Source organism: Dermochelys coriacea, chromosome 2 (genome assembly GCF_009764565.3).
Source record: "Dermochelys coriacea isolate rDerCor1 chromosome 2, rDerCor1.pri.v4, whole genome shotgun sequence".
Classification (NCBI taxonomy): Eukaryota; Metazoa; Chordata; order Testudines; family Dermochelyidae; genus Dermochelys; species Dermochelys coriacea.
The window spans coordinates 69381606-69407636 of NC_050069.1; the positions used below are offsets into that span (position 1 = coordinate 69381606).

At 40.3% G+C, this 26031-nt stretch overlaps 1 protein-coding gene and 1 long non-coding RNA gene across 9 annotated transcripts in view; one reads left to right on the forward strand and one right to left on the reverse strand.

Annotated features, from left to right (window-relative positions):
• Nucleotides 1–26031, forward strand: part of LOC119850918 (kinesin-like protein KIF20A) — a 40262-nt gene that overhangs the window by 10485 nt on the left and 3746 nt on the right. For 5 of the 8 annotated variants that reach the window (XM_038389809.2, XM_038389808.2, XM_043507845.1 and 2 more), the window contains exons 7-18: nt 3521–3629; nt 4220–4411; nt 4496–4607; nt 6440–6511; nt 9691–9837; nt 10570–10735; nt 12106–12279; nt 15611–15750; nt 18951–19116; nt 20698–20815; nt 20888–20955; nt 22915–23034. In XM_038389809.2, coding sequence (XP_038245737.1) covers nt 3521–3629; nt 4220–4411; nt 4496–4607; nt 6440–6511; nt 9691–9837; nt 10570–10735; nt 12106–12279; nt 15611–15750; nt 18951–19116; nt 20698–20815; nt 20888–20955; nt 22915–23034 — 1584 coding nt within the window. Of the gene's footprint in view, nt 1–3520; nt 3630–4219; nt 4412–4495; nt 4608–6439; nt 6512–9690; nt 9838–10569; nt 10736–12105; nt 12280–15610; nt 15751–18950; nt 19117–20697; nt 20816–20887; nt 20956–22914; nt 23036–26031 lie in introns of those variants that run through there. The other 3 variants (XM_043507849.1, XM_043507851.1, XM_043507850.1) reach the window with 3 other exon arrangements.
• LOC122458686 lies at nt 4306–25841 on the reverse strand. Its single transcript, XR_006278834.1, has 3 exons — nt 25830–25841; nt 24346–24359; nt 4306–4681 (listed from the first exon to the last, which is right to left on the reverse strand). It is a non-coding gene; the product is annotated as an uncharacterized LOC122458686 (long non-coding RNA).

The window sequence follows — 26031 nt, forward strand, 5'->3', positions numbered from 1 at the left end:
GATCAGCTGTTCCACAGTGTGCTGGGGGGGAGAGTGAGGGTGGGGTGCTCTTGGGGGAGGGCAGAGATGAGGGGGTTGAGACCCCCATGGCACATTAGAAAGTTGGTGCCTCTGGCTCCCATATCAATCTGTGGTCTCTTGTCTTATACTTAACATCTTCCCCAAAGATCTTACAATCTGTCTTTTGTTTATACTGTTGCTATCACAGTGGAGTCCTAGTTGATGACTAGGCACTATGGTGGTATGAACAATGACTCCACTCTGAATTCTTGTCATAAAGCTTTCAAGCATTCTGGTGTTAGCAAAACTGAAACTTATAAAAGGATTAGGAAGGAAAACAAGCTATTATAATATTACAATTCCAAAGCTGCCATAACAGTCGAGAGCTCATAAATGAACTTACTACAGGTCTTGATGAGGATGTCTTTTATGAATAGCAGATAAATGGTAACCTGACTACTTGCGTCTGTCTTATATTTTAGTGCATACAGCAAAACCTTTTGAACTTCTCTCTGAATTGCAAAGGCTTCATTCCCTCTGTTACTATGGAGTTTTAGTGGTGTCCTATAGGAAGGTTGCTCTTCATGATTATAATGCGAACAACTATGTGGAGGACAGAGGAAGAGATGTTTGGAATACTACTTAAAAAAATCTGAACAAACTGTGGGACTTTAATGACAACAGAGCCAGCTTTTTGTTTTTTGAAGCCCAATTTTGGATCTAGCCAGATGAAATTTGGGGTAATTTTGAAATCTACATTTGACAGATCCCTTTTATATTGATCAGTGGTTTTCAAACTTCTTTTCTGGGGACCCAGTTGAAGAAAATTCTTGATGCCCGTGACCCAGCAGAGCTGGGGATGAGGGGTTTGGGTTGCGGGAGGGGCTCAGGGCAGGGGCACAGGGTTGGGGTGAAGGCTGTGGTATGGGGCTGGGAATGAGGGTGTCTGGGCTTGGGGGTACAGGCTCTGGGGGTTGGGGTGAAGGAAGGGGCTCTGGGTTTGGGGGGCTCAAGGCTGGGGCAGGGGAATGAGGCACAGGGTTCAGGCATGGGCTTAACTCAGGCGGATCCTGGTCAGCTGTGCAATGGGGGCTTCCTGCCTGTCCTTGCACTGCAGACCGCACTATGTCCCAGAAGCAGCTAGTAGCAGGTCCAGTTCCTAGGCAGAGGCACACAAGCAGCTCTGCGTGGCTCTCACCCATAGCCACGGCTCCCCCCAACCCGTGTGGAGCTGGTGGCAGGGGGCGGGGGCAGCGCACGGAGCCCCGTGGGCCCCCTGCTCCTTCCGCTTAGGAGCTGACCGGGGCAGTGTGGCGTCAGAACAGGTAGAGACTAGCCTACCTTTACCAGGCAGCATTGCTGCCAGGACTTTTGACACCCTGTCGGGGGTGCTGAGCAGAGCCGCCGCAACCTAGTGTCTTGCGTTCTGCAACCCAGTACTGGGTCACGACTTTCAGTTTGAAAACACTGAGATTGATCAAGTTCTGGTAACATCTCAAAATTTGTAATATTGCTATGTTCAAAGCAGGTATATTCAAGGCACTTTGTAATTGTAATACTGTTCATGTAATTAAAGGCCAGAAGGGACCACTAGATTATCTAGTCTGTTGGTGAAGCTTTTTTTTTTTTTTCTGAAGTCCTTATAGTTCAGTCATAAGTTGACATGTATATCTAGATGGCCCCGAACCATCCAATCTGTAACTACTTTATTAAGAGTATTGCTTCACTGTCTACAGTCTTATACTTCCATTTAGGTAGGTTTTTTTTATGTAACCTAACCTCCCCCCCTTTTTTTTTTTTGTTTAAACAAGTGGACGTCTTTACCTTTTTCAAGTAAATTTGCACTTTGCTTATTGGTTTACAATTGAAAGAGTTCACTGTTTACATTTTGTTAGATGAAACACCTCTGACTTTCCCGTAGTGACAAATTATACTATTCATGTGAGAAATCAGAATCTGAAGTTCTGTTCTGTTACTTAACTCTTGAGCATGTAGAGGAAGCTTTATATTTTAACAGAAATTAGTCTACATATACTTACCTGTGTACTCCCATCTATGTGAAATATTGACTGAAGAATGGTTGAAGCAAGGTCAAAATAGGAGGAGGAGGAAATATAACTGTGGGAGGGGAAGTCTTATAAGAAGCGCACGTGATCTTTTTTAGGGAAAAAGGCAATATGCCACATTTATTGAGAATACAGCAGTTAGCATATGCTTTACTTACTCACTCTCTTTTCACACACCCCCCCCCCCACCAGTCAATGTTTGTTAGTGGCCAGCCAGATTGGTTGCAGAGGGGAGCTGCGCTCTGTCGATCACAATCCAATGCTCCTGGAGTTTTGGCAAGATGAACCCAAAATCCCATGGCGAAGCACCCTGTTCTTAGTCTTCCTTTTTTTCTCTCTGTTGAGGTCTATGGATTTCGCTGTGTCAGTTTGTGACCAATTACTCCTTAATTGGTGTTATCTTACTGTTAACATTCTAAAACATCTCTGAGAGGGTCATTCTGTCCTGGTTTCGATTTTAATCTATTGTCTTGTCTTTAGGGGTGCCAGCCTCCACCTGAGGGTCGTCAATCTGCCCTTCCTCACTTATGGATGCACATTGATGGTTCGCTGGTGTCCTTAAATTTCTTTACTCCTCCTTCCTTGACCATCTGACTTGAACAATGGCCTTCACACCTTATCTTTTCCTGATGCATACATTCCTCATTCACACAAACTATCTTTTACAGAGACCTTCAAACAGAATAACATTTTGGAAAGGATTATATGGTTACTAAAGGGATTACAAAAGAACCTTACACAACTTACTTTGCAATGCATACAAAAAGCAAGACCTTATAGCAAATACTGTAGCGAAATCTTATCCTAAAACAAGATTGACCATAATCAGTCATAAGGCAGGGACAGACCAGAACAATCCTTAACATCAGTACAGACGTTGGCAGTCTGTCAGATGCGTTTCTGCCACTGTCCCAGAGGATCATTCCTTTTTGCTATTCAAAAAGGGTGGCTGGCAGGATGATCAATCATACATTCATTCTTACAGTACAAATATAAAATCCTGATCTTACAGCAGGAGATGCCTGGAGCTCCATTCAGCATGCCAAAGATCAAGTTGTTGGCATGCGGGAGCAGGTGGGCACAATATTTAAGAAAAGAGGCTGTGGCAATCTGATAGCCTTACTACTGCTATTGCTACTGTTGCAAATGTAAAACTTCTAGTAAAAACAGTGGCTGCCAGCAAGGGGCCAAGAAATCATGACTTTGAATATAAATTTTTAGCTAACTCAAGAGTTCTACTCTGATTTTTGCTTCATGGCTATAGTTTTTTCTTATTGCAAAAACTACAATTACGATCTTTCTGAATTGTTTTTGTAGATTGTAATTAAATAACCTTTTTCAAAAACTAGTATTGGAGGTGAAGACAAGCCCAGCGTAACATCGTCACTGTTGCACTATTTCTTCAACTATGATCATATGTTAACTTGGCTACAACAACTTTTTATTTTCTCAAGGACATAGAAGATACTTCGAAATCTATAATTCAGAGTGCTTCATTATGTATCTTGGATACTGTGTCTTCTAGCAGCTGTACTTCAACAAGTCTGCCTTCTGACCCGCTAGGTAAAATACACTTGAATTCATGTGGTAAAAATGAAGGTGTCTGCTGGAATTGTTTTAAGAATGGAGGGAATGGAAGCAGAGAATCTTGTAATTGGCAGCCAGGAGAAACTTTTTTTTTTTTTTTTTTTTTTTTTTTGAAAAGTCTAAGCTTTAGAGATTTAACTCACTTTCAAAGTGTGAAATGTAGAAGAGAAATAACAAATTTAAAATCCTCTTTGATATCTTTGCCACATTTAAGTAGTGGCTTAGTTTGCTAGGCAAAAAGTTTGGTCAGAACTTGTGGCTAGAAACATCAAGTTGGTGGTTGGTGTAAGAGAGGAAAATCGGGAAGTATTTGCAAGTCTGTTTTTGAGTTGTAGATTTGATGGGCAATGTTAAATATTTGGGACTAATCTGTCAAGTGTGCTCATGCATTTGTGTTAATTAGGTATACGCAAAAAATTGGGAGAAGTAACAAAGCTTACATTTCGTGTACAAAATTATGTTTAATAGGGACTTTCTGCCATTTGAATTTCTGAGGCTACTGAATTTCAGACTCGCCAATAAGGCGCTTGGGTAAACTTTAATTTTTTTTTAATCTTCTTTAACAGTGGAGGACTCAGTTTTACTTGACACTGATGGGACTAAGCATCAGAGAATGCAGTCTTCAGTGTGGGTTTCCTTCTGTGAAATTTATAATGAGTGTGTGTATGACCTTATGGATGTATTTGCTATATCAAAAAATCAAAAACGCAAAGTTCTAAGGATCTGTGAGGATCAAGGAGGAAACTCTTATATAAAAGGTAATGACATTACTTTTGTGACTTTGGTTGTCCTATACAAATATTAATGACTTGATGTATTTGTAAACAAGTCTCTTTCTGCAGACTTAAAGTGGATCAATGTTCAGAGTACTGAAGAGGCTTGCAAAATCCTAAAAATAGGAAACAAGAACCGAAGCTTGGCTTGCACTAGAATGAACCAGCACTCAAGTAGAAGGTTTGCTGCCTGTAACTATAGATGTCCTTGTACTTTAGTTTTTTGTTGTTAAACTGAAAAAATTAAATTATGCCCTTTTCAGAAGTGCTTTCAAAGTGGTAGTTATTATTTGATTGCTTAAGATTCTGCTTGATTTATACTTGCCAGGGTATCAAACCTGTCACTAATTTCCCTTTTCAGGGGGAAAACTGAAGATTATGGCAAAACTACCAATAATTGGAGTCCTTGTTTTCTTTACCTCTTCAGTCTCTTATACTTGGTTATGGTACAGAAATTGCACTGGTCTCATTAGTTTCTGTGAAATAGATCAAATCATGCATCCGTGTTAATTTAATTAGATCAATACAGTTGATTGAGATGATCAGCAGATCTTGGTAAAGGATAAATGGAACAGGATTGGAATGGCTGTTTTCTTTTTGGTCTCAAAGATGGTACTGGGCAACTACTTGTCTCCAGCTGGGGTTTCGCAGGATTTCCTTGTCATCCCACTTGTTCCATACATGTTCAGGGCCAGAGACTATATTTAACCTGCAGTACAACCTTTATATGCTGATGCTCGGCTGTCTACATTTTGCCAGACTAGAATATTGCAATTCAGCTTTCCATTTAGTCTCTGTGGCTAACAGCTAGCTGGTTATAATTCAGTCCAGAAAAGAATGAGATAATATTGGGTTAAGCAGAAGTAAGGGGAAAAAGGCAGAGAATCTTGTGTTGAAAAGGTATGCCCACTTATTACTCAATTTTATAACTTGGGAGGGTTTATCCTCTGCTGCCTGATGTCCATTTGTCTGTTGCCCAAGGATTTTTTTTCAGTCTGTTTTCAACATGAGATTGTGATCTTTCCTGTTGAACAGTGGCAGCCTGTAGCCACCTACAGAGGAAGGCTACATTTGAACACCCCTTAGCTTTGTTCTGCGTTAGTTATCTGCTTTGTTAGCAGAACTTCATACATGGAACAGTTACACTGGTGTTCTAGAGAATACTGACTTCAGTTAATTTCTGAGTGTAATTCATTGCCTGTACACACCAAAACTAATTCCTTCAGGAATTGTGCTTTGACTATTGGGGTGCCTTTCTGCCAAACTACTTGGAGATTAACTGGAGTGCTCAGACTGTGCAGGAGAACATTCTTAACTCCGAAATTTTGCTTCCCTCTTTGGTCTGACAGCCCAAGTATAACCATCGGAGCACTAATGGCTGGTTCTTCCTGAGGGGGTTGATTTGGGATTTTCTTGTGATATTAAAATGTTTATGCACCTGGAAAACCTTACAGATTATTGGGTGAACTGAACAATAACTAAATGATGCATATGCTAGAAACCAGGGTGAATTATCAGACTGACAGATTCCTCCTCTCCTCCTTCCCCCTTCCAAATCCACTCCCCTTATTTCCAGGGATTTGGTATTCCAAACACAGGGGAAGGTCTAGTTTCTGTCTGAAGTTCTTGCGTTCAGGGATCCAAAAATGAATCTGTCATGGATCTGTAGATTTCTTTATGCTGCTTACGCCAAACAGTCTGTGTGAATCATGAAAATCACTTTTTTTTTCCCCTCAGAAGCAGCTAATTAAAATCCCATCCTTAACTCCCACACTTCAAGTAACCTCTATTTGTTTCTCTTTACCTTTTTGGTTTTTAATGGTATTAAATACTGTCAACTTTTATTGGCTATTCAAATTAATGCATTACAAATATGCTCCTTAACTTTATTTTGTCTGACCCTTAATTTTCTGTTAACCCCACTCAACTTGTAAAAACAAAATACTAGGTGAAGTTGAACATTAATTCTAGATGGAAGTCAGATTGTTGATAACTTGTTTGTCTCCCTATTAGTCACAGCATATTTTCTATCCGACTACTAAGACTAAGTGATGAGGCTGAGCCTCGTATTCTTGGAGTTTCAGAGTAAGTGTCTTGCTTCCTAATTCTACAATAAAATTAATTTTATGCATGAACTAGTAGTTTAAACCTATGTCTAAGTTGCCTAATACTGAATTATAAATTGTTCTCTGACCTTTGAGTATTTCAGAGCCATGTTTGCAGCAGACCTTTAAAACTTGGTAAGGGGAAAAAGTCTTGAGTCCAGAAAGCTGGCTTTATTGGTCCCATTGCATTAAGATATGGTTGAGAGAAACTTATGAAAATTGCCACTTTCTATCTGTAGCCAGGAAACTTTTGGTAGCCTATTGAAATAACTGAACATGAATATTCTAATCTAAGGGTGGGCCCAAGCCATCCCAATGCAACAATAGAATGTACTGATCAGGGAACCCCAGATGGCAATAGCCTCTCTGGGAGCGGGGAGAGCAAGACAGTCTTCCCCTGACTATCCCTTCCTTGGGGGTCTCATGTGGGGAAGGAGCTTCCCATCTTCTGTAGGGGGAGCTAGGCTTGGCTATGTCCCCCAACTCAATATGTGACTCCCATAAAGTCTCCCCGAATGGTAACTGCCTTTTGCTGCTGTCATATAATATAGTGAGTCTCATACCTCAAACTGTGCTACACTGTAGAAGGTTCAAAGTCCAGACTCTACCAATGATGCATGATCTCGAGCAGATGGGTGTTATCTTGTTTTTACTGCTTTATGTAGTTCCTTTTAAACAACCTAGGAAACTACATTATTAAAAGAATACTTGGGTGGCAGAGTCAAGCTCTTGGAAGTTGTGTAATGGCAGGTTGCTTAGTCAACCTTAATTCAGCCTGCTTGTGATCGTATGTATTGTACGCATACTAACTTGTTTCCCCACAGGACTCCTCCTTCCTGCAGTGCACAGAATGGACAGTGCTCAGGGACTGAATCAGGGTTGTGTAGTGAAAAGATGTCTATAGGATCCCTTTCTCCCTTCCTCTAGAAATTAGTAGGAGTGAAAAGGAACAAAATAGAGGACTTCAGGAAGGTAGAAGGATGGTCTTGTGATTTAAGGCAGGTGAAGGCCAAACAAGAGAGCCCTGCTTCTGCCATAGCTCATGTGTTACACCGAGGAAGTCCTTTAAGACACAATTTTGGCAAGTGCCTCTAATCATGTTCCTCTTTCTCTGGGTGCCTCCTTTGAGCCACCTGGGGCCTGATAGGCAGAAGTTCTGAGCACTCAGACTTCAGCTGAAGTTGTTAGGAGCTGTGGGTTCCCAGGCAGTAAGGCAGCGTGATCTGGAGGCATGAGTATGGAGTTGAGTCACAATGTTATGATTTGAAATCATGGCTCTGCCAGTGAGTCAGTTATTTTCCTAAGTGAGGAAGATAACAGTGCTCTTCTCATTGGATATGAATTTAACATCTGATATTATGGTGAGAACTGCCCTATGAGGTGTTCTGTATTTGCCTGCACACTTTGGTTAGTCTACAGTAAATAAGGTAAGATCATCAACTGAATGATATTGAACTGCCTCATTCCCTGAGCAGCACCCATCTTGTGTATTGAATGAGGTAGGGATCTTGTGGAGATAGGATGTGATATACATGCAAAGGGCTAAAATCTGCATAGGCTTAGGTTGCATGGGCAATCTGCATTTGGGCACATCACAACTTTTGAGTACTTGACTTTGCAACCTAAATGTCCTCAGAATGCAGTTTTGTGTGTGTGTGTGTGTGTGTGTGTGTGTGTGTGGTTTTTTTTAAAATGTAGTTATTAATCCTGGCACAAATGTTTCTCCAAATATTCTGGTGGGTCATGTGGGGGCAAACCAATGGCCTAATTGAAACTTTGATGACAAAAGTTTCATTATGTACAAAGTGACACTTGGCTGTAAAAGTCAACCTGTGGGGAACTCCTGTCCTCTAAACAGATGTTGGAAGCTGCAGAAAGAAACAAACTACTCTGCATCCAAAAACAATACAGATGGATACTATTACTAATGCTCTGCATTAGTATTTCCTTCCTTCACATCACTGAAGTTGACTAGGATAACTATCAAAGCACTTTTTGTAGTGTATTTTCTCCCCTAGGGGAAAGTGCTTCAGCAATTCAATTGGTAGCAGTCATTTGGGTTCCTATGAATGTTGATACTAAAGATTTAGAGGAGTGATGTATTCTCTGAATGCACTAGTTCCCATTGGGTTTATATATAAATCATAGCCCTTACTGTGTGTGTCTTTTTTTTTTTTTTTTTAATACATTGGCTTAACTAACTCTCCATGGAATATTGAAATACTAATGTCAGTATTTAAGCTGTTGCAGTGTGTTTAACTATAGCTGTATTAACAGTAAGACTGTTTTAGTCACAGGTATTTTTAGTAAGTCATGAGCAGGAAACACAAATTCACAGCCTGTGACTTGTACTATATATCTGACTAAATCTTGGGTGTGGGGGTGGCATGGGGTGGGGGAAGGGCGCACTGCATGTCCGGGGGGGTGGCCCTGGGTGGGAGGGGGCACACAGCATGCCCTGGGGGCTGTGTGGGGGACGGGGATTGGCAGGGCTGGCAGGCTCCCTATGTGGCTCCCTGGAAGCGGCAACATCCCTCCCAAGCTCCCTCAGCTCCTAGCTCCGCATGCTCACCCCATCCCAACTGCCACCAATGGGACCTGCGGGAATGGTGCCTGTAGGCAGAGGCAGCATGCGGAGCTAGGAGTTGAGGGAGGGACATATCGCCGCTTCCAGAGAGCCTCCCAAGGTAAGCACTGTCCAGAGACCTCACCTCAGCCCTGAGCTCCCTCCCACACGCACCCAAACTCCTGTTGCTGCTTGGGAGGGAGAAAGGGGGACGGTGGCCAGAGACTGCCCCAGCAGTGGCACATGCAGCTGGCCCAGGGCTTGCCTGAGCTCCTCAGGCAGCCCCCAGGCGAGCTGCACTGGCTGCTGCAGAAGTCAGAGGTCACAGAATCCATGACAAACTCACAGCCTTAATTATCTGATACCCTCTTCTAGACTTTGTGTTGAAAGGAAGGCTTTGTACAAAACCATGTTTCTTACCTTCTGTTTGCAAAAGCCACTGAAGAATCAAACAATAAAAAGAAGGTACTCAGTAGTTCACATTTTAGATGTGTGTCCAGAAATGTCACACCAACATATCTGAAAATAAACCATATTAAAAATTGTATTTAATTTGTACAATATTTATATTGCTGATTAATTCTTTCATTTAGAATGTCTCTCTGTGACTTGGCTGGGTCTGAACGGTGCAATAAGACGCAAGCTTTTGGAGACAGACTCAAAGAAGCAGGGAATATTAATAATTCTCTTTTTATTCTTGGGAAATGCATTGCAGCACTGAAGCAGAATCAGAATCCTACGTAAGTGAGAAGACCTATAATAATAACTTGAGTTTTAGTTCAGCTAAAAGACTAACCATGCAGTGCACTGCATGGTTAGTGGTTCTGCAAACTTGGACAATGGTTCACTTACCATGTACATTTAGCAATGTTTGTTGAAAACATCACTACAATAAAATAAATTTCTTTAAAAAGAAAAGGAGTACTTGTGGCACCTTAGACTAACAAATTTATTTGAGCATAAGCTTTCATGAGCTACAGCTCACTTCATCAGATGCATTCAGTGGAAATTTAATTCTTCTTTTCCTGTGAGGAAAAACTATTGTATGTGGGAGTGTAGTAGAAAATACATGAAACTGCAAAACCAGTGACTCTTATACTGCGAGCAACCAATATCTCTCATAAGTGCAGATTTTTTTTCTCAATCTGTACAAGTACTCTCACTTGAGAGGTCAGAAATAGACTGTACTCCGGATGAGATTTCTTCAAGTATCTCCTTTTTGTGACTGGTATGAACTTGTCCAAAAATACAGATTTGTTGTCTATTCTTTTTTTCTTGACTTTTTAAAATATTTTTCCTTGGACAGTATTTGGGAATATGTTCAGCTTTGTTGGATAGGAATGTTGCATTCAAATTTGGGTGTTCTTATGGAGAAGTGCGTATGATTCCTCAGAGTGGATCTAGAAAAGTTATTGGTGTGATATTTCAACTCACTGTTTCCTTTATGGAAATTGTACAATTTTCTCTTTAAGTATGAAACACAGCTATATTCCATTCAGAGAGAGTAAACTCACCCGCCTGTTTCAACCATTCTTCTGTGGTAAAGGCAAAGCTTGTATGATTGTCAACATTAATCAGTGTGCCTCCACTCACAGTGAGACATTACACTTAATGAAATTTTCTGCTACAGCCAAACAGGTAAGTAGAAGTCTTCTACTTGAAGCATTCTTACATTAACTTATAAATTGCCTAGATTGACTATATATTGAAACTCCAGATCACATGGTCTCTATGTGCTAAGGACTTCTTGATTTGAAGCGCAACTGCCTTGTCTCTTATGGGTTTATAAAATACCATACTACTTCCTATATAAAGTGCTGTTGCTTGTTTGCAAAAAGTTTTTAATAGTCTTAATCTTCTTGAAATTGTGGCTTTTCAGTCAGGTATGCAGAATTGCATTACTATATTAGTATGCACTAAGCTAAGTACAGTTACCTAGTGTGACTAGACAGAGTGTTGGCCATGTTATGCTACCTGTGTACATGCAAATAATAAATTGTAATTACACATCGTGTGCATGCACAAGTTATGAAAGTGTAAATTTTGTTGCACAAGCTGACTATTTGTCCCAAAGCTCTTTAACAGCAGCTTCAAGAGATGAAGTAAGAGGAGGCAATCTCTCTAGTATCTTATAACCAATATCCGAAATAATCTTTACTTTGGGAGTGGCTGGCGCACATGCACACTCTCTCTTCCTCCCCACCCGACCCCGACCAATTTCCCCCCTGCATAGATGGTTGCTAGTTCCTATCCTCCCTGCCTCATCACTAATGCAGGATTTTGGGTAGTATTTGATCTTGCCTTGCTCTACTCCCTTTCCTATTTCTTCCTGACAGCTGCCCCACAGAATCAGTTGCTGGGCTGCCTCTTGTTGTTCACTTCCTGCTGCTCTCATGAGGGAGCTGTTTACTTGATGGAAAGAGAATCTTATTTCTGGTTTGGAGCTGTAAACCCACTTTTAAATGTAAAACTCTATTACACTCAAACTGTTAGAGCTCCTAAGTCAGGGCTTCTGACAGTGCTCTCAATGTAGAGCTTTCCCTGTTTTGAGTTCCCTCATGGTACATGCTGCTTCCATCTCTGGATGGATAGAGCTTGTCTGTCAGAATCCCCTGAGCTTCTCTGATCAAGGTCCTATGACTCAATCTTCATCTTGCCCATCAGGGGGGATACCTGAACCTCTCAGTTACATCCCACATGAGACAATAACCACGCTAGGCAATTGCTCTTGGTCATTCATGGCAAATGTGCCAAAAGCTAAAATTCGGAAATTTTTTCTGAATCTCTGCTTAGATAACTAACCATATCAAGTCTGAAAATAAGGAAGATCTTTTTTAAAAAACAAAAAACTGAGGGACAACATCATTAAGATTTATCTAAAAAGTATATGTATTTTAACAGATTCTTTGCTAGATGGAAGGTTTTTTTAACATAGCTCCTTTATATTATCAGAAAGAAATAAATGCCGTTTCCTCCACAGTACATAAAATTTTATGACTATTTTTCAGGTTATTCAGACAATCCACCCCCAAACCTTCGGATATTTTGCCCCAAAACTGGTTGGGAAGGATGGCAAGCCTATAGTACATTTTGATGCCAACATATCTGCTGAAGAGTTTCCCGATGAAGATATCGATACCTCCTCTGAAGAGGAAGTGGACATCACTATCATGACCCATGAGGTAGTTAAAATCTAATCAGTCCCCTATACCACAGTATATTTCAGTCAGTATATTCAAATAATAGGAGAAGGGACAAGTTGCCTAATCTGAAACGCTTGGGTTCCTGCTCAATGTAATTTTAACATCCTGTGGGATGGTAGGATGGCCCAGCCTAGCTTTAAGATGGCTAAGTAGAATAGAAATGAAGGTAAGCATTAGAAATTTCAGGTCAAAAGGAAAAGCTCAGAGGAAGTGAATATTTAGATTGGGATGCCTCTTTAAACCCTTCTCAGATTGTGATGTAAATCTGATGCAATATCTAAGCAGGAAAGTAAGAAAGTAAAAAATTATTTTTATTAAAAGACAGCACCAATTATTTTTAAACTGCTAACCTTTTCCTCCTGGGGAACGTTAAAGACACAAACGTGTCTTTAAAACCTTTACAGATCACTTTAACAAACCCATCTTGCATGATGAGAATAAGGTTAATGTCTGTAACTTGCTTTGTATATACAAATCATCATATAAATGCAGAATCCATCCTATATGATGTGGTTGGAATAGAAGGCTTGCTATCTTTTTAACAGAGGATCTGAGGTAACATCTGCTAAAATTAAACACTGGGTCTGTTGATTTGAAAATAATTTTACCCGCAAGAATCTTAAAAGAACTAGCTGAGGAGCTCTGAATTATAATGTTAGTTTTTAACAAATTTTGGAAAACTGGGGAAGTTCCAAAGGCTTGAAGGTCTGCCAACATGATTCCAATTGTTAAAGAGTAAAAGGGATGACCCAGGGAACTCTAGACTAGTTAGCAAGACATCAGTCTTGGGCAAAATAATAGAACAGTTAATTTGAAAATCTATTAATAATTAGAGGCTAAAAATATTATTCCAGTTCAGATGGTTTCATGGAGAATAGGTCTTGTCAGACCTGTAACCCTTTTTAAATAATTACAGGTCTGATTGATTAAAAGCAACTTTGTTGATATACCTAGATTTCTCCAAGCCATTTTACTTAGTACTCCATGGCATCTTGATTAAAAACTGCATTATATGGAATTCACAGGGCCCACATTAGATGGATTTAAAAATTGGCTAACTGACGGATCTCAAAATGAAGGTGGTTAATGAGATGTCATTGAACAGGGCCATTAGTTGCAGCATCCCCAAATGGTTGGTTATTGGTCCAACACTTTGTCAATATATTTTTAGAATCTGTTTAGATGAGAGGAAATCTGTCCTATGCAAACATTAGTAGCAAAGATTAGTGAGGTAATAAATGAAACTAGATTAGTGTTAGTGATTTGAATTGTCTGGTTAAATGGTCACAAACCAAGAATTTTAATACAGCCAAATGCAAGGCACTACATCGTAGGAACAAAGAATGCAGGCCATACTGATGGGAGACTGTCTTGGAAAGCAGTGACTTATGGGGATTTAAGGATCATTGTAGCTAAGACTCCACATGAGCTCTCAGAACAATGTTGTGGCTAAAAGGGCTATCGTAATCCTTGGTTGTAGTTTACAAAACAAACGGGTGGGGAGATGAGGAATTGATCTTCTCTGTGTACAGGGTTGGTAAGACAGTTGTTAGAATACTGTGTACAGTCAGTGTCCACACTTAAAAAAGTTTGTGGACCTACTGGAGAGAGGTTAAATGAGAGCTATAAAAATGAGCCGGGGCTGGAATACAAGCCTTATTGATGTGAAGCTTAAGGTGCTTAGTCTATTCATCTTATTGAAGAGAAGGTCACTGTGTATAGGTATGTAAACATTTTAAGATCTCTGATAGAGGAGGCTTGTCAGTCATGCTGATAAAGACCTAAGTTCAATGGCTGGAAGTTGAAATTGGACATACTCAACCTCGAAATAAGATGCGGTATTCTGGTAGTAGAGTAATTAAACATTAGAACATCTTATCTGAGGAAGTGGTAGACTTATCTCCTTTTTTTTTTTTAAATGAGATTAGATATCATTCTAAAAGGCAAACTAATTCAACTTCTGGGAATAATTGTATAGCCTGTGGTTTCAGTAGGTTGGACTCGGTCCGTGATTCTCAGACTGAGGCTTGCAAGCTGCAAGTGGCTCTTTAATGTGTCTTCTACAGCTCTTTGTAGCACATGATATTAAAACACTGAGATTTAATTAACCAATCGGGATGCTTTTACTATGTTAACTAATTGTACTTGATAAAATAATGCTTGGTCAGTCACTTGGCTGTGAGAATAATATATTAAAAACTAAATATTTTCGTGTCATACTGTTTAAATATGAATATATAGTAAATGAAACTATGAATTCACACTACTGTGGGTCTTTTGAGCAATGCTGATCACTTATTTGGCTCTTGAACCACTGAGGTCTGAGTATCACTGAACTAGGTGATCATAGTGGTCCCTTCTGGCCTTATTGTGTGTGAATCTAGCATCTTTTTTTCAATTAAATACCAAGGTGAAAACAAATTGTCAAACTGGGAAGAGTTGTGCGTTTGCAGTAAATGTTTTCAAATTTGAGTTCCTCTTCAACCTTTTCTTTTGAATGCTAGAAGCTGCTTTAAAAACTAAAATGTGCAAGAAATGCAACCTCTTTCTATTGGCTCTGATTTTTACTACTATGTAGCCAACTTCCTGGTCATTCACTAACAGTCAACCTCTGTTAGTCACTTGATAGTTAAACTTTTAATAATTTAGTAGCATAAAGCAACCTTTAATCTAATAAATTATCCAAGTGAAGAATTGTGTCAATTTCATTAAGCTATGACATGGCTAACAAACTCTCACCTACTGGTTTGAAAGAACATTGTTAAAAAAAAAACTGTCCTCATTTGTGTCATGCCAGATTCATTCTTGTCTAATTGATCTGTCATGGTGCACAATTTAACAATTGTCTAGATTGCTAAATACTAGTGGTTGCTGCTGCAAATCAATACTCAAATTGTTCACTTCTGAACTGATCCATTCTCAGTAGTCCAATTTTATATCTATGTATTGCTTTCCAGCCCGCAGAGCAGGAAACTCTGGAGGTGATCCCAAAATGTGGAAAGACTTAACAGTTATTTTTAGTAGGAGCAAGATATAACCCTTGATGTAAATATCAGTTTTCCCATTGACTTCAGTGGGAGTAGGCTCAAAATCCTTTTCTTGGGCACATAATTAGATTTCAACAGAACTGAGGTATTTCAATAGGAAAACCAACATAGAAAGGCCCATGAGATGGGGTTTCATGTTCCATAGTGGACGGGTAGAGAAGGCTTTTATGAAGACCATTGCCTGGTAAATTTAAAAAAAAGGGTTATTTGAATTGCATTGTTACTCCTGAAGTGGTTTCTGAAGTGAAGTATTTTAAATGCAGGAGCTCTTGAAAACTACTGAGAACCTGAAGGAGACACTAGTTGCAGAAAGGCAGAGTAAACTACTTCTTGAGGTGCAGATACGTAAAGAGATGGCAGAAGCCATGTTTCAACAACTGTTGGAAACGGAGGAAACCTGGAGGTAAGTGATGACACCATCAAAATTATGTAACATGATATAGAATAAGAACATTTCATGCATACACCATTTAGAGGAAGCTAATGACTGGCCAACTTTTTTGCTCTTGGGAACAATAGAGCTTTAGACTAGAAAATATCTGTGATCAGACTACTGTTGCATGCTTCAAAAAAAAAAGAAAGTGGTGATGCCCTCTGCATGCAACACTGAATTTATTCTATGGTTAACCTGAAATTACTGGAGGATCTCATTCTGACTTTCCCATACATGAGAATCTACCAGATCAGGTAAGAATGATAGGTCTAATCACATACACTTAGTACCTCTGAGGATGCTCTCCTAGACTGCCATAGAATACAAACTGCTACATAAGTGGCAGAACACCTTTCTAAGCACACTACATTTTCTATCTTTTTTTTTTTTTTTTTTTTTTTGTGTAGCTTTTTTGCCAGCTCCACGAACCATTACTGCCTTCTTGGTGGCTAAGACAATGTGACTGCACACACAACATAGAGCTGGTTCTGAGCAATGGTTGTGGTAACTCCAGGATTGGTTCAATATTTTGGGGATCTGCAAAGTTGATGCCTATTTCAAATGCTATTGCATGTGACATAGGGCAGTGGTTCTCAAAGTCGGTCTGCCACTTGTGCAGGGAAAGCCCTGGCCAGGCCAGGCTGGGCCAGTTTGTTTACCTGCCATGTCCGCAGGTTCAGCTGATTGCGGCTCCTGCTGGCTGGGGTAGGCCACTCACAGCCAATGGGGGCTGCGGGAAGCAGCGCAGGCCAAGGGATGTGCTGGCTGCCCTTCCCGTGGCCAGTGGGAGTGGCGAACCATGGCCACATACAATGAGTGACTGCTTTCAAATAGTTCATGGAAAAATAGTCTCACCCTGTCCAGCTCTTCTCAGACCACCTCTTTCCTGCCAACCATTCACCGGTCATCTTTTTGTCATTCCTGTATGTGTTGGATACACTAGTACTTATGTTAGGTAGTAGGAGCACTTGTATGGCAAGACAAATCATCTGCTTAGTTTTTCTCATCTTGTTTCTGCTATTCATTTTCATTCAACTTCTTCTGCTTCTGCTCCACTAAAGTACAGTTGTCTGACATTTTAAGAAGAGGCTAGTCATGATAGACCATGGCCTCTCTGGCAGGTGACTAAACACAGAGAAATCAAGCATGCACTGAGATTGCAAACATCTGCACACTACTAAAGAAACCTGAAATTACCTGTAGCATTTTTACATCTTTTCTTGGGAGATGTCCCTTGTTTTTTCCAGGGGAGTTCTAAAAAACAAAACACAAAAAAACTGCAAAAATCACAATGGGATTGTGTCCCTCACCCCTGTATTTTACGTGATTGGCACTAAGATGAGCCTAATAGGAATGCCACAAATTTTATTGTAATGTAGTAAAATTGGAGACAATTGGTTAGACACCTCTTACAGTAGTGTTTAATGTGTCAGGTCTGTCACTGTCTATTGATGGAAACTTGCTGTGGTTCTCCCCGGGGGGCCCCCCCCCCAAAAAAAATTAAGGCTGGGATAGCCCATCTAAGGCTTGGTTTAAACTTAAATCTATCAACATGGTTATGTTTGGAGCATGAGTGGTCGGTTAATCTACACAGTTAAACCAGCAAAACCTTCCTGATGTAGATGCATTTTTATACTGGAATAGAAGTGCTTATACCAGTATAGCTTATGCTGGTTCCTCAAACTGCACTTGTATGCCAAAATAAGACCTAAATTGTAGATTAGGCTCAAGTTTTTTTAAAAGTGGATCAAATTCATAGGAGTTCAATCTCAAAGGGGCTTGAGCAGGGGCGGGTAAACTTTTTGGCCTGAGGGCCACATCAGGCTTCCAAAATTGTATGGAGGACCGGTTAGGAGAGGCTGTCTTTCTTCCCTCCCCCAACAACCAGGCCACGCCTGGTCCCCACCACCCCTAGATTCCCCCGATGGACCCCTGCCCCATCTAACCCCCCTGTTCCCCATCCTCTGACAGCCCCAACTCCTGACCACACCCCCAAACTACCCTACCTTCTATGCAACCCCTCCCTTACCGCGCTGCCTGGAGCACCGGTGGCTAGCGGCACTGCAGCTGCGCTGCCCAAAGCACCAAGTCAGGCCACTGTGCTGCCTGGCCACCCAGAGCGTTGCACCGGTGGTGCGGCAGGCTGAGACTGCGGGGGAGGGGGAACAGCAGGGGAGGGGCTAGGGACTAGCCTCCTGGGCCAGGAGCTCAGGGACTGGGCAGGAGGGTCCCATGCGCCGGATGTGGCCCACAGGCTGTAGTTTGCCCACCTCTGGGCTTGAGCCTAGATATTAAGGAGAGGAGAGATGGTCAAGTATTTAGAGTGCTAGCTTGGGATCGGGAGCCCCAGGTTCAATTGCCTTCTGCTCCACTAGCTTTGTGTGACTTTAGGCTAGCTGTGCTTCAGTTCTGCCACTGTACATTGGGGGAGAATAGCATTTTCCCAACCTCTGTGGTTGGTGTGAGTATAAATCCACTAAAGATTGCAGTATTTGAGTGCCTCACCGTAATGGGGACCATATAAATTCCTCTGAGCCTTTTTCAGTCTTGCCAGTTGGTGTACTGTGACTGCATCCGCTGAATGAGAGATCAAAGCTTGTGACCTAGCATGTGTTAAGCTTTCCTGGACTAGCAAATATCTGTTGCCAAGCCAAAGTACTATAGAAAACTAGACCAACCAAACTTGACCTGACTTCCAGTATTAAATATGCACATAACCCTTCCTGTTGCATATACAGTTGTCCCACAGACTTGCATTATAGCACCATTGCAGGTAGCTCAAAGTCCTTGTTAGCATTAATATCTAATATCTAGACAGTAAGAGTCAGAAACAACACTTCTCTTGATTTCTCTATTACTTAATTTACAATGTTCTAGTACTATAGATTAACTAGAATGAATGAACTCTTTTTCTGATACTGAAATAGAATCTGACAAGACTGACTGTCTCAAGGACTAAGTGAAATTACTGCAAGCTTAAAAAGTAGAACTTATAGTGTACATTTCTTCTGCTAGTCTCCCATTTAACCTCATGATTATTTACTTTGAATCTTTTGTCCAACTTTCTAGGTTTCACATGTAGTTTTGAAATATTAACGCTTTGACACTTGTAAAATTCTGTAAATGTAGCACTCAAGCTAACTTGGTCTTTTTTTTTTAATAATTCTCAGTAAACGCTTGGAAGATGTGAGAGAAAGTTATGAGGAAAAGTTGGAGAATACATTTGAAATGTATAAGGAAGCTATAAAGAAACATGCATATTTGTGTGCAATGGAACAAGTTGAAGATCACTATGTTCCAATAGAAGAGTTTGTAGCTGAACAAGAGAAAGTTGAGGTACGCTGCAATTAAAAAACAAATGAAGTCTATGTAGTGTCCTTAAATTGTCAGCCTATGTAACATTGCCTTTCCTTAAAGGTATCCTCCAGGAATTCTCCCTCTAACTATAACATTGTAAACTAAGCCACCAAAATAACTTTTGAGGTAGCTCAGCTCATTGATGCTGTGAATACATGGTCATATTGTGCTAGTAGGGTGTCGCAGGCTCCTTCTGATACTGTTTCTATGCTAATAGCTTCTCTGGGAACTCTGGCTGTGGATATGTCTACACTGCAATAAAACACCTGCAGCTCACCCATGTTGGCAGACTTGGACTGGGGGGCTATAAAATTGCAGTGTAGACATTCTAGCTGGAGCTTGGGCTTTAGGACCCTCCAGCCTGAGCCTGAATGTCTGCACTAGAGTTTTCTAACCCCATAGCCCAGGCTCCACAAGCCTGAGTTAGTTGGCACAGGCCAGCTGTGTGTGCATTATTGCAGCATAGACACTCTACATGGCTAACACCAGTGAGCCCTGTTGTGTGTGTGGAAACACTACCTGCACACTCCACTCAGACACATCTATGTGTGTGTGTGAGGACTTTGTTATAACTGGAGGGAATGTGGATTTGATCAAGCTGCGTCAGGAAAAAAGACCTAGAATAACTGGAGGAGGAAGCTAGCAACACAAAGGATTGGGGGTATGAGAGTGATGGCATAGAAGCCAGGAGCTAAGACGGGATCCCACGGCTTGCAAGGAGGTAGAGGGTGGGAGCAAGACTTCAGTCTCTGAGAGGGAATGTGTGGAGGAAAAGCAGAGTGGAGACATGGTGAGTGAGAGGGATAGCCCTTGTAGCAGCTCTTAATTCTGAAGGTCCAGAAGGAAGCAGTTGATGGTCAGGAGGTTGGTAGTTATGTGGCGAGAAATCAAAATTTTGAATAAAACCCAAAAGGCTTTTGAGTCTAGACTCGAGACTTTTAGTAGCTGTATCCTACACTAAATTACACATTCTTCAAGTAGATGCAGCCATGTATTCCACTGTAGGTGTGTACATATCCAGCAAGCCAGAGCCTTTTGCCTAGCAATACCTTTAGAGGGGTAGCACTCATGCTCTGGCTCCTTCCCTGGCCATCTGAGATGGCATCTTGCCTACCCCAATGCAGTTCCTTCTCAACACCTGTGGCCGAAGTCTCACAATCTCGTGCCTAGTTTAGTGTTCCCCACTGATGCCCTCACCGGAGTTTAAACACTGTCCTTAGTGTGGAGGAGCGATCCTCAATAGCAATCCCCACAGGCGTTGCTTTTGCTTTGTTTCGGTGAGGCACACCTTAACAGTACTATTCAATTTGTATACTGTTTCAGAAGTGGACTTTGGTGGTGTGAAATACACAGCTGCATTGGCAAGAGTGGCACAAATGTCTAGAGAAGATTCAGTAAGAGTAACTTTAAAAGTAAACCTTCAATTGGCAACTGTTTCCAAAATAAAGGAATGTTCAATATGATCAACATTTGCAGTAGTAAACTTGGTTAAAGACCAATCTTTTAGTCAAAGGTGTAGATTCTCTTTACATAAATATCAGTGTGCATTTCTTTGTTCAGGACAGAGATAAGAAAATACTAGAGTTGCAACAAAAATTTGTAGAGCGGTCAGATGGATTGTTGGCTTTGGGAATCCCAAATTCAGATATGTTGACTGCAGAGGACAAAGTAAAATCAGGTAAGCATCTAATATTCTCCCAGTATGCTCTTGTAGAGTATAAACCAGCTTAATTCTCTTTGTCATATACAGATCTTAAATATAAGGAGATGCAGAGAACTACAGACGTATTGCAGAGACAGTGCAATGAGAAAGATGAGGTAAATTTCTCTATCTTGTCCTAGACTTGGATGAGTGGGGGATTGTTTTGGTGATTGAGGGCTCTACCCTGTAAGGGTCAGATCTTCAAGTGCTCAGCAATAGAACTCTCTCAAGTGGGGAACAGCTTTCAAAAGTAGCTTTCCTACCCAATATGCTGAGTTTTCTTTGATGCCTAAAATGGGAATTGGGCTCTTGCATACTGGCTTGAATGTCCTCTTGTAGTGACAGTTGCATGTGATCTCTAATGGGATGCGATGAAACTAGGATCAGGATGCCTCACAAACACTTTAATCAACAATCCTTTGAGGTAGGAAATAATTATTGCCCCCATATTTTAGAGATGAGGACCAAATGCGTAGATTAACTTGCTCAAGGAAGCCAGGTAACAACACAGATCTTGAATTTCAGATCAGTGCCTTTTAAAAAATCAGTCCGTCCTTTCTCTTTTTGTATCAGAGGGGTAGTAGTGTTAGTCTGTATCCACAAAAACAACGAGGAGTCCGGTAGCACCTTTAAAGACTGACAGATTTATTTGGGCATAAGCTTGTAAGCAAATAAATCTGTTGGTCTTTAAGGTGCCACCGGACTCTTTCCAACCCCCTCCCCCCCGGGTGTAGCACTAAAGTTACAGTGAAGTAAAACCAACTACTTGGTTGGGTGCCAAAGCTGTTTTCTGGATGGAGTGCAGATCTGGAAGTCAGACATAATTGGCTCATTGCTGTAATATCCAGGGTGTGCATTAGGCTTACTGGTATGTGCCTCATATGTTTAAGCATGACCCCAAAGCAGAATTCCTTCTACTGTTCATAATGTGCACCAGTCGCTTACTAATTCACACCCTGGAGTAGGCCAACTTTAATAAACATACTCATAATTGAGAAACATTTAATTTCTGCTGAAAACAAGACATTTTTTACTTTCGTGAGAAACTTACTATATTTTACTAACTCTAATTTAGAGTATATAAAGTCCCTGGACTAGTCACTCATCATCTTATCCCCAGTCTCCAGAATCTCAGCAGCAAGTTCTGGCCCTGAAGCCAATTTCAACTTTTTGGCCTGAAAATGAAACTTGCTTTCTAGTGTAAAAGCTTAATTGTGAGTTTTTAGCATTTCGAATTTTAAAATGGCTAAAAGAGCAGAAAGCTATTGCTGCAATGGCAGCCTGGGACTTCAAGCAATGGGGGCAGCCTAAAAGAATTATTCATTCTCCTGGAAATCCCACTCTTCTATCCTGCTTCACTTCTCTCATACGTTCCTACTCAGTGGCTCAGCTCTTACCTTGCATAGTTTTCCACCTCCCATATATGCCCATTTAACATAGTGAGCACAAGGATTTTTTTTTTTTAATACAAGTATTTATAACCTCAAAGCCTTTTGGAGAACTAGCTTAATAGTGGAGGTTTTGTTGTGTGGTGTGTTTTTGTTTTTTGTTTGTTTTTTTTTTTGTAGTGAGTATAGGTGGGGGCACTAATTCTCAAAACCTATTTTGATTAGCAGGTTGGGCCTCTATCTCAACTATGCTCCTGCTCAGTTAGTTCACAACTAGTCAAACACAATCAATAGAACAGTGTTGGGGGCAGGGAGAGAAAGTAGGCTTTAAACTGCCCCTTGCCCAGCATGTGAGGTTATTCCAGGAGCAGTCTGTGGTCCTTCCTTCCATTCTTACTACTGGTGTAAGTGATCACAACTTTCCTGTCTTTAGTGGAATGGCAACTGCTTATTCCTGCAGTACATCTGATCCAACAATTCTAATGTGTTGGTTGTACTTTATTGTGGTTAAGATACACTTGTAAAATTCCATTGTTCTACCATGGGACCACTTTTACATTCCGTGGTCTTAATGGCCTGTTACTGTGGAATACTAATAACACTCTCTCAGATGTTTAACTCCATGAATTAAGGGTATATACCCTTAAAACTTTCAAGGATTTCTTACTTTAATATTGTTTTGTGCAGCTTATAAAATCTCTAAAGTTTAAAATACAAAAATTAAATGAAACCTTACAAGAAGCGAATGAAGTCTGCAGAAAAGCAACTGAGGAAAACAATAGACTGACACACGTGGTGATGCTCAAGGTTTGTCAAACAAATATTGAAACTACCTTTTAAATGAATTGTTAGTGCAGCTGATGGTTTTACAAGGCTATTTCTGAATAGGAGATAGCAATTTTATTTTTGGTTCTTGTTCTTTTTAGTGCTAGCATAAAGCTTGTCCTTGAGTTGGCTGCTGGCTGAATCTTTTATGTTCTTTAGGATATGAATTGACCATACAGGACACTTCTTGTACTATGGGTTCATGTCAAACCCCTGTGCTTATTCTTTAAACTGGTAATGTGTAAAAAGGTTTGATTTGTGTAGAGGGGAGTAGATATGGAAAACTAGAGGACTTTGTACTGTAAATCTGACTGCATTTGAAATGATTTTATAAAACATTAGTTAGAAACTAGCAACTTTCAAATATAAATGCAATATTCAGAGAGCTCTTCTTGAATGCCCAAATATAACCCATTGTGGCTTGCTAGACCTCAGCAGAACACCTGTACACTGATTACTGTGAAACATAAGAATATTAGCTTTAAGCAACAGTGTCCTTCCTATGGCAGGGACTAAATTTTATATCCAACTAGGGCCTCTAGATCTTCAATTAAGGCCTTATTCTAGTTGCAGTGACTCTCCCACTGACAATGAGGCTTAAACAAAGAATAGAATATGTTCTTTGGATAGCAACTAAATTCATATGGTTACCTTTGAATTTTGGCTTCTGGATTTGGAAGGGACAGATAAAAACAATGCAAGATACTTCTAGGACTACTGAGCTTTTTGCTTTTAGCCCATGTGAGCATTAAATTATGTAATTTGCATGCACTGGCCTTGAGTTTATATCCCATTCATTTCACTGGGGTAGCTCAGTCCCTTCAGTTTTTAGTCTAGGATTTGGAGACATCAGTTCACATTTAAAAGGTTTTTGTTACAACCATAAGAACCAGAAATTGTTTGTTCTTAAGACTGTTATTCAGAATGTGCATCTGCTTTAGGGGCTCAATCATCAGCATAAAGGGGCAGGATGTATGACTATTTCAAAGCTTGAATTACTGAGCACAAAGCTTGTCAGACATTGGAAAACTTTCTTTAAAGTTTGGTACACCCACAACAGAGGGTCCGCTTTCTACAAGATGGTGTAGAGCACTTAAATGAAATATTGCAAGCTGCCCCACCCACACTTCATCATTGACCAGTTTTGATGCCATTGTGGTTCTCTGTGGTCAAATATCTGCTATGTAGGAATTAGACTGGGCCCAGTAATCCGCTTCTTGACCATTGAATAGCCAATTTAAATAGTAACAACCTGGGTTGAACTTGAGGACTGGTTTATGCCACGTGGAAAACACTTTGAAAACTACCTTCCCCTTTCTTACTACTTGAACACTTACATTAAAAATAGGAACTTCTCCTTGATTTCTTATTCCAGCCTAAAGTCAAACAAAATTATGTTGTAATTAGTTGCTGTGGAGAGAATTTTGACTCTAGGTTTGAAATTGAAACAGGAGCAGGTGAATAGCTAAGGAGTAAAGATCCTGTGAAACTTACTTCCCTCAATATTTTGAGTTTCTTGTCCTAATGGGTCAAATATAGACCTAAATTGGAAACTGAAGTTAATTAGCATAACAGATGTGGTATTCAGGCATCTTGCTCTATTTAGTTTGAGGCAATATTGCATGTGTTTGTGACCATGTAATTTAATGTCTCAAAACTGCCAACTTTAAGTTAAACTTTGGCTAATGGCTTTTGCCCATTTTTCTTCAAATCTAATTGCCTATACAGTAGAGCTAGGGAAAATTTTTCAGCCAAAACTTCTTTAGCAAAAATTCAGATTTGGCAATACTGAAACACTTTGTGAATCAAGGCTTTTTTTCCAAATTTGTGGAGGGGGAAATGCAACTTGAAAAACCATTCATTTTGACTGTTTTTAATACGAAAAATCAGAATGTTTTCCTCCAGAGCTGTTTTAAGATTTAAACACTAAATGCAAACAGTGTTTTGGGTCAGACAAAATATTTTATTTGATAGGCAAACTGGTTGAAACTATAGTGAAGAACCAAATTATCAGAAACGGAAGAACATGATTTGTAAAGGGAAGACGTGCCTCAGAAAGCTATTAGAATTTTGAGGGGGTCAGCAAACATGTGGCTACAGTGTACGAAGACTTTCAGAAAGCCTTTGGCAAGGTTGCTCACCAAAGGCTCTTAAGTATAGTAAGTTATGCTGGGATAGGAGGGAAGGTGCTCTCATGGATCAGTAATTTGGTTAAAAGACCAAAAATAAATAGTCCATTCTCAGAATGGAGAGAGGTAAATAGCATTGTCCCCTAGGGATCTGTACTGGGACCAGTGCTGTTCAGCATATACCTAAATGATCTGGGGGGGAAAAGGGTAAATAGTGAGGTGAAAATTTGCAGACTCTTACCTTGAGTAATTTTTGTAAATTCAAAGCAGACTGCGAAGAGTTGCAAAGGGATCTCACTAGACTGGGTGAGTGGGCAACAAAATGGCAGACGAAATTCCGTGTTGATACGTGCATTACTTTGCATTTTGAACTCCATTTTGTATGGAGAGCTGTGATAACAGAACTTGGATCCTCACTCAGGAAAGATCTGGAAGTCGTGAATAGTTCTCTGAAAACATCCACTCAACGTGCAGTGGCAATCAAAAAGGCAAACAATGTTAGGAACCATTAGCAAAGGGTTGTATAGATAAGGCAAATATCAATTAACTATATAAATCCATGGTACACTCAAACCTTTAATAGTTTAATAGTGTGTAGTTTGGTACCCCATCTCAAAAAAAGATGTATATTAGAATTGGAAAAAGTACTGAGAAGAGCAACAAAAATTAAGGATATGGAACAGCTTCCATATGAGAGATTAAAAACACTGACTTCAGCTTGGAAAAGAGACAACTAAGCAGGGATATGATAGCAGTCTATAAAATCATGAATTGTGTAGAAAAGGTGAGTAAAGAAGTTTTTCCCATAACCAGCAGTCATCCAATGAAATTAATAGGCAGCAGGTTGAAA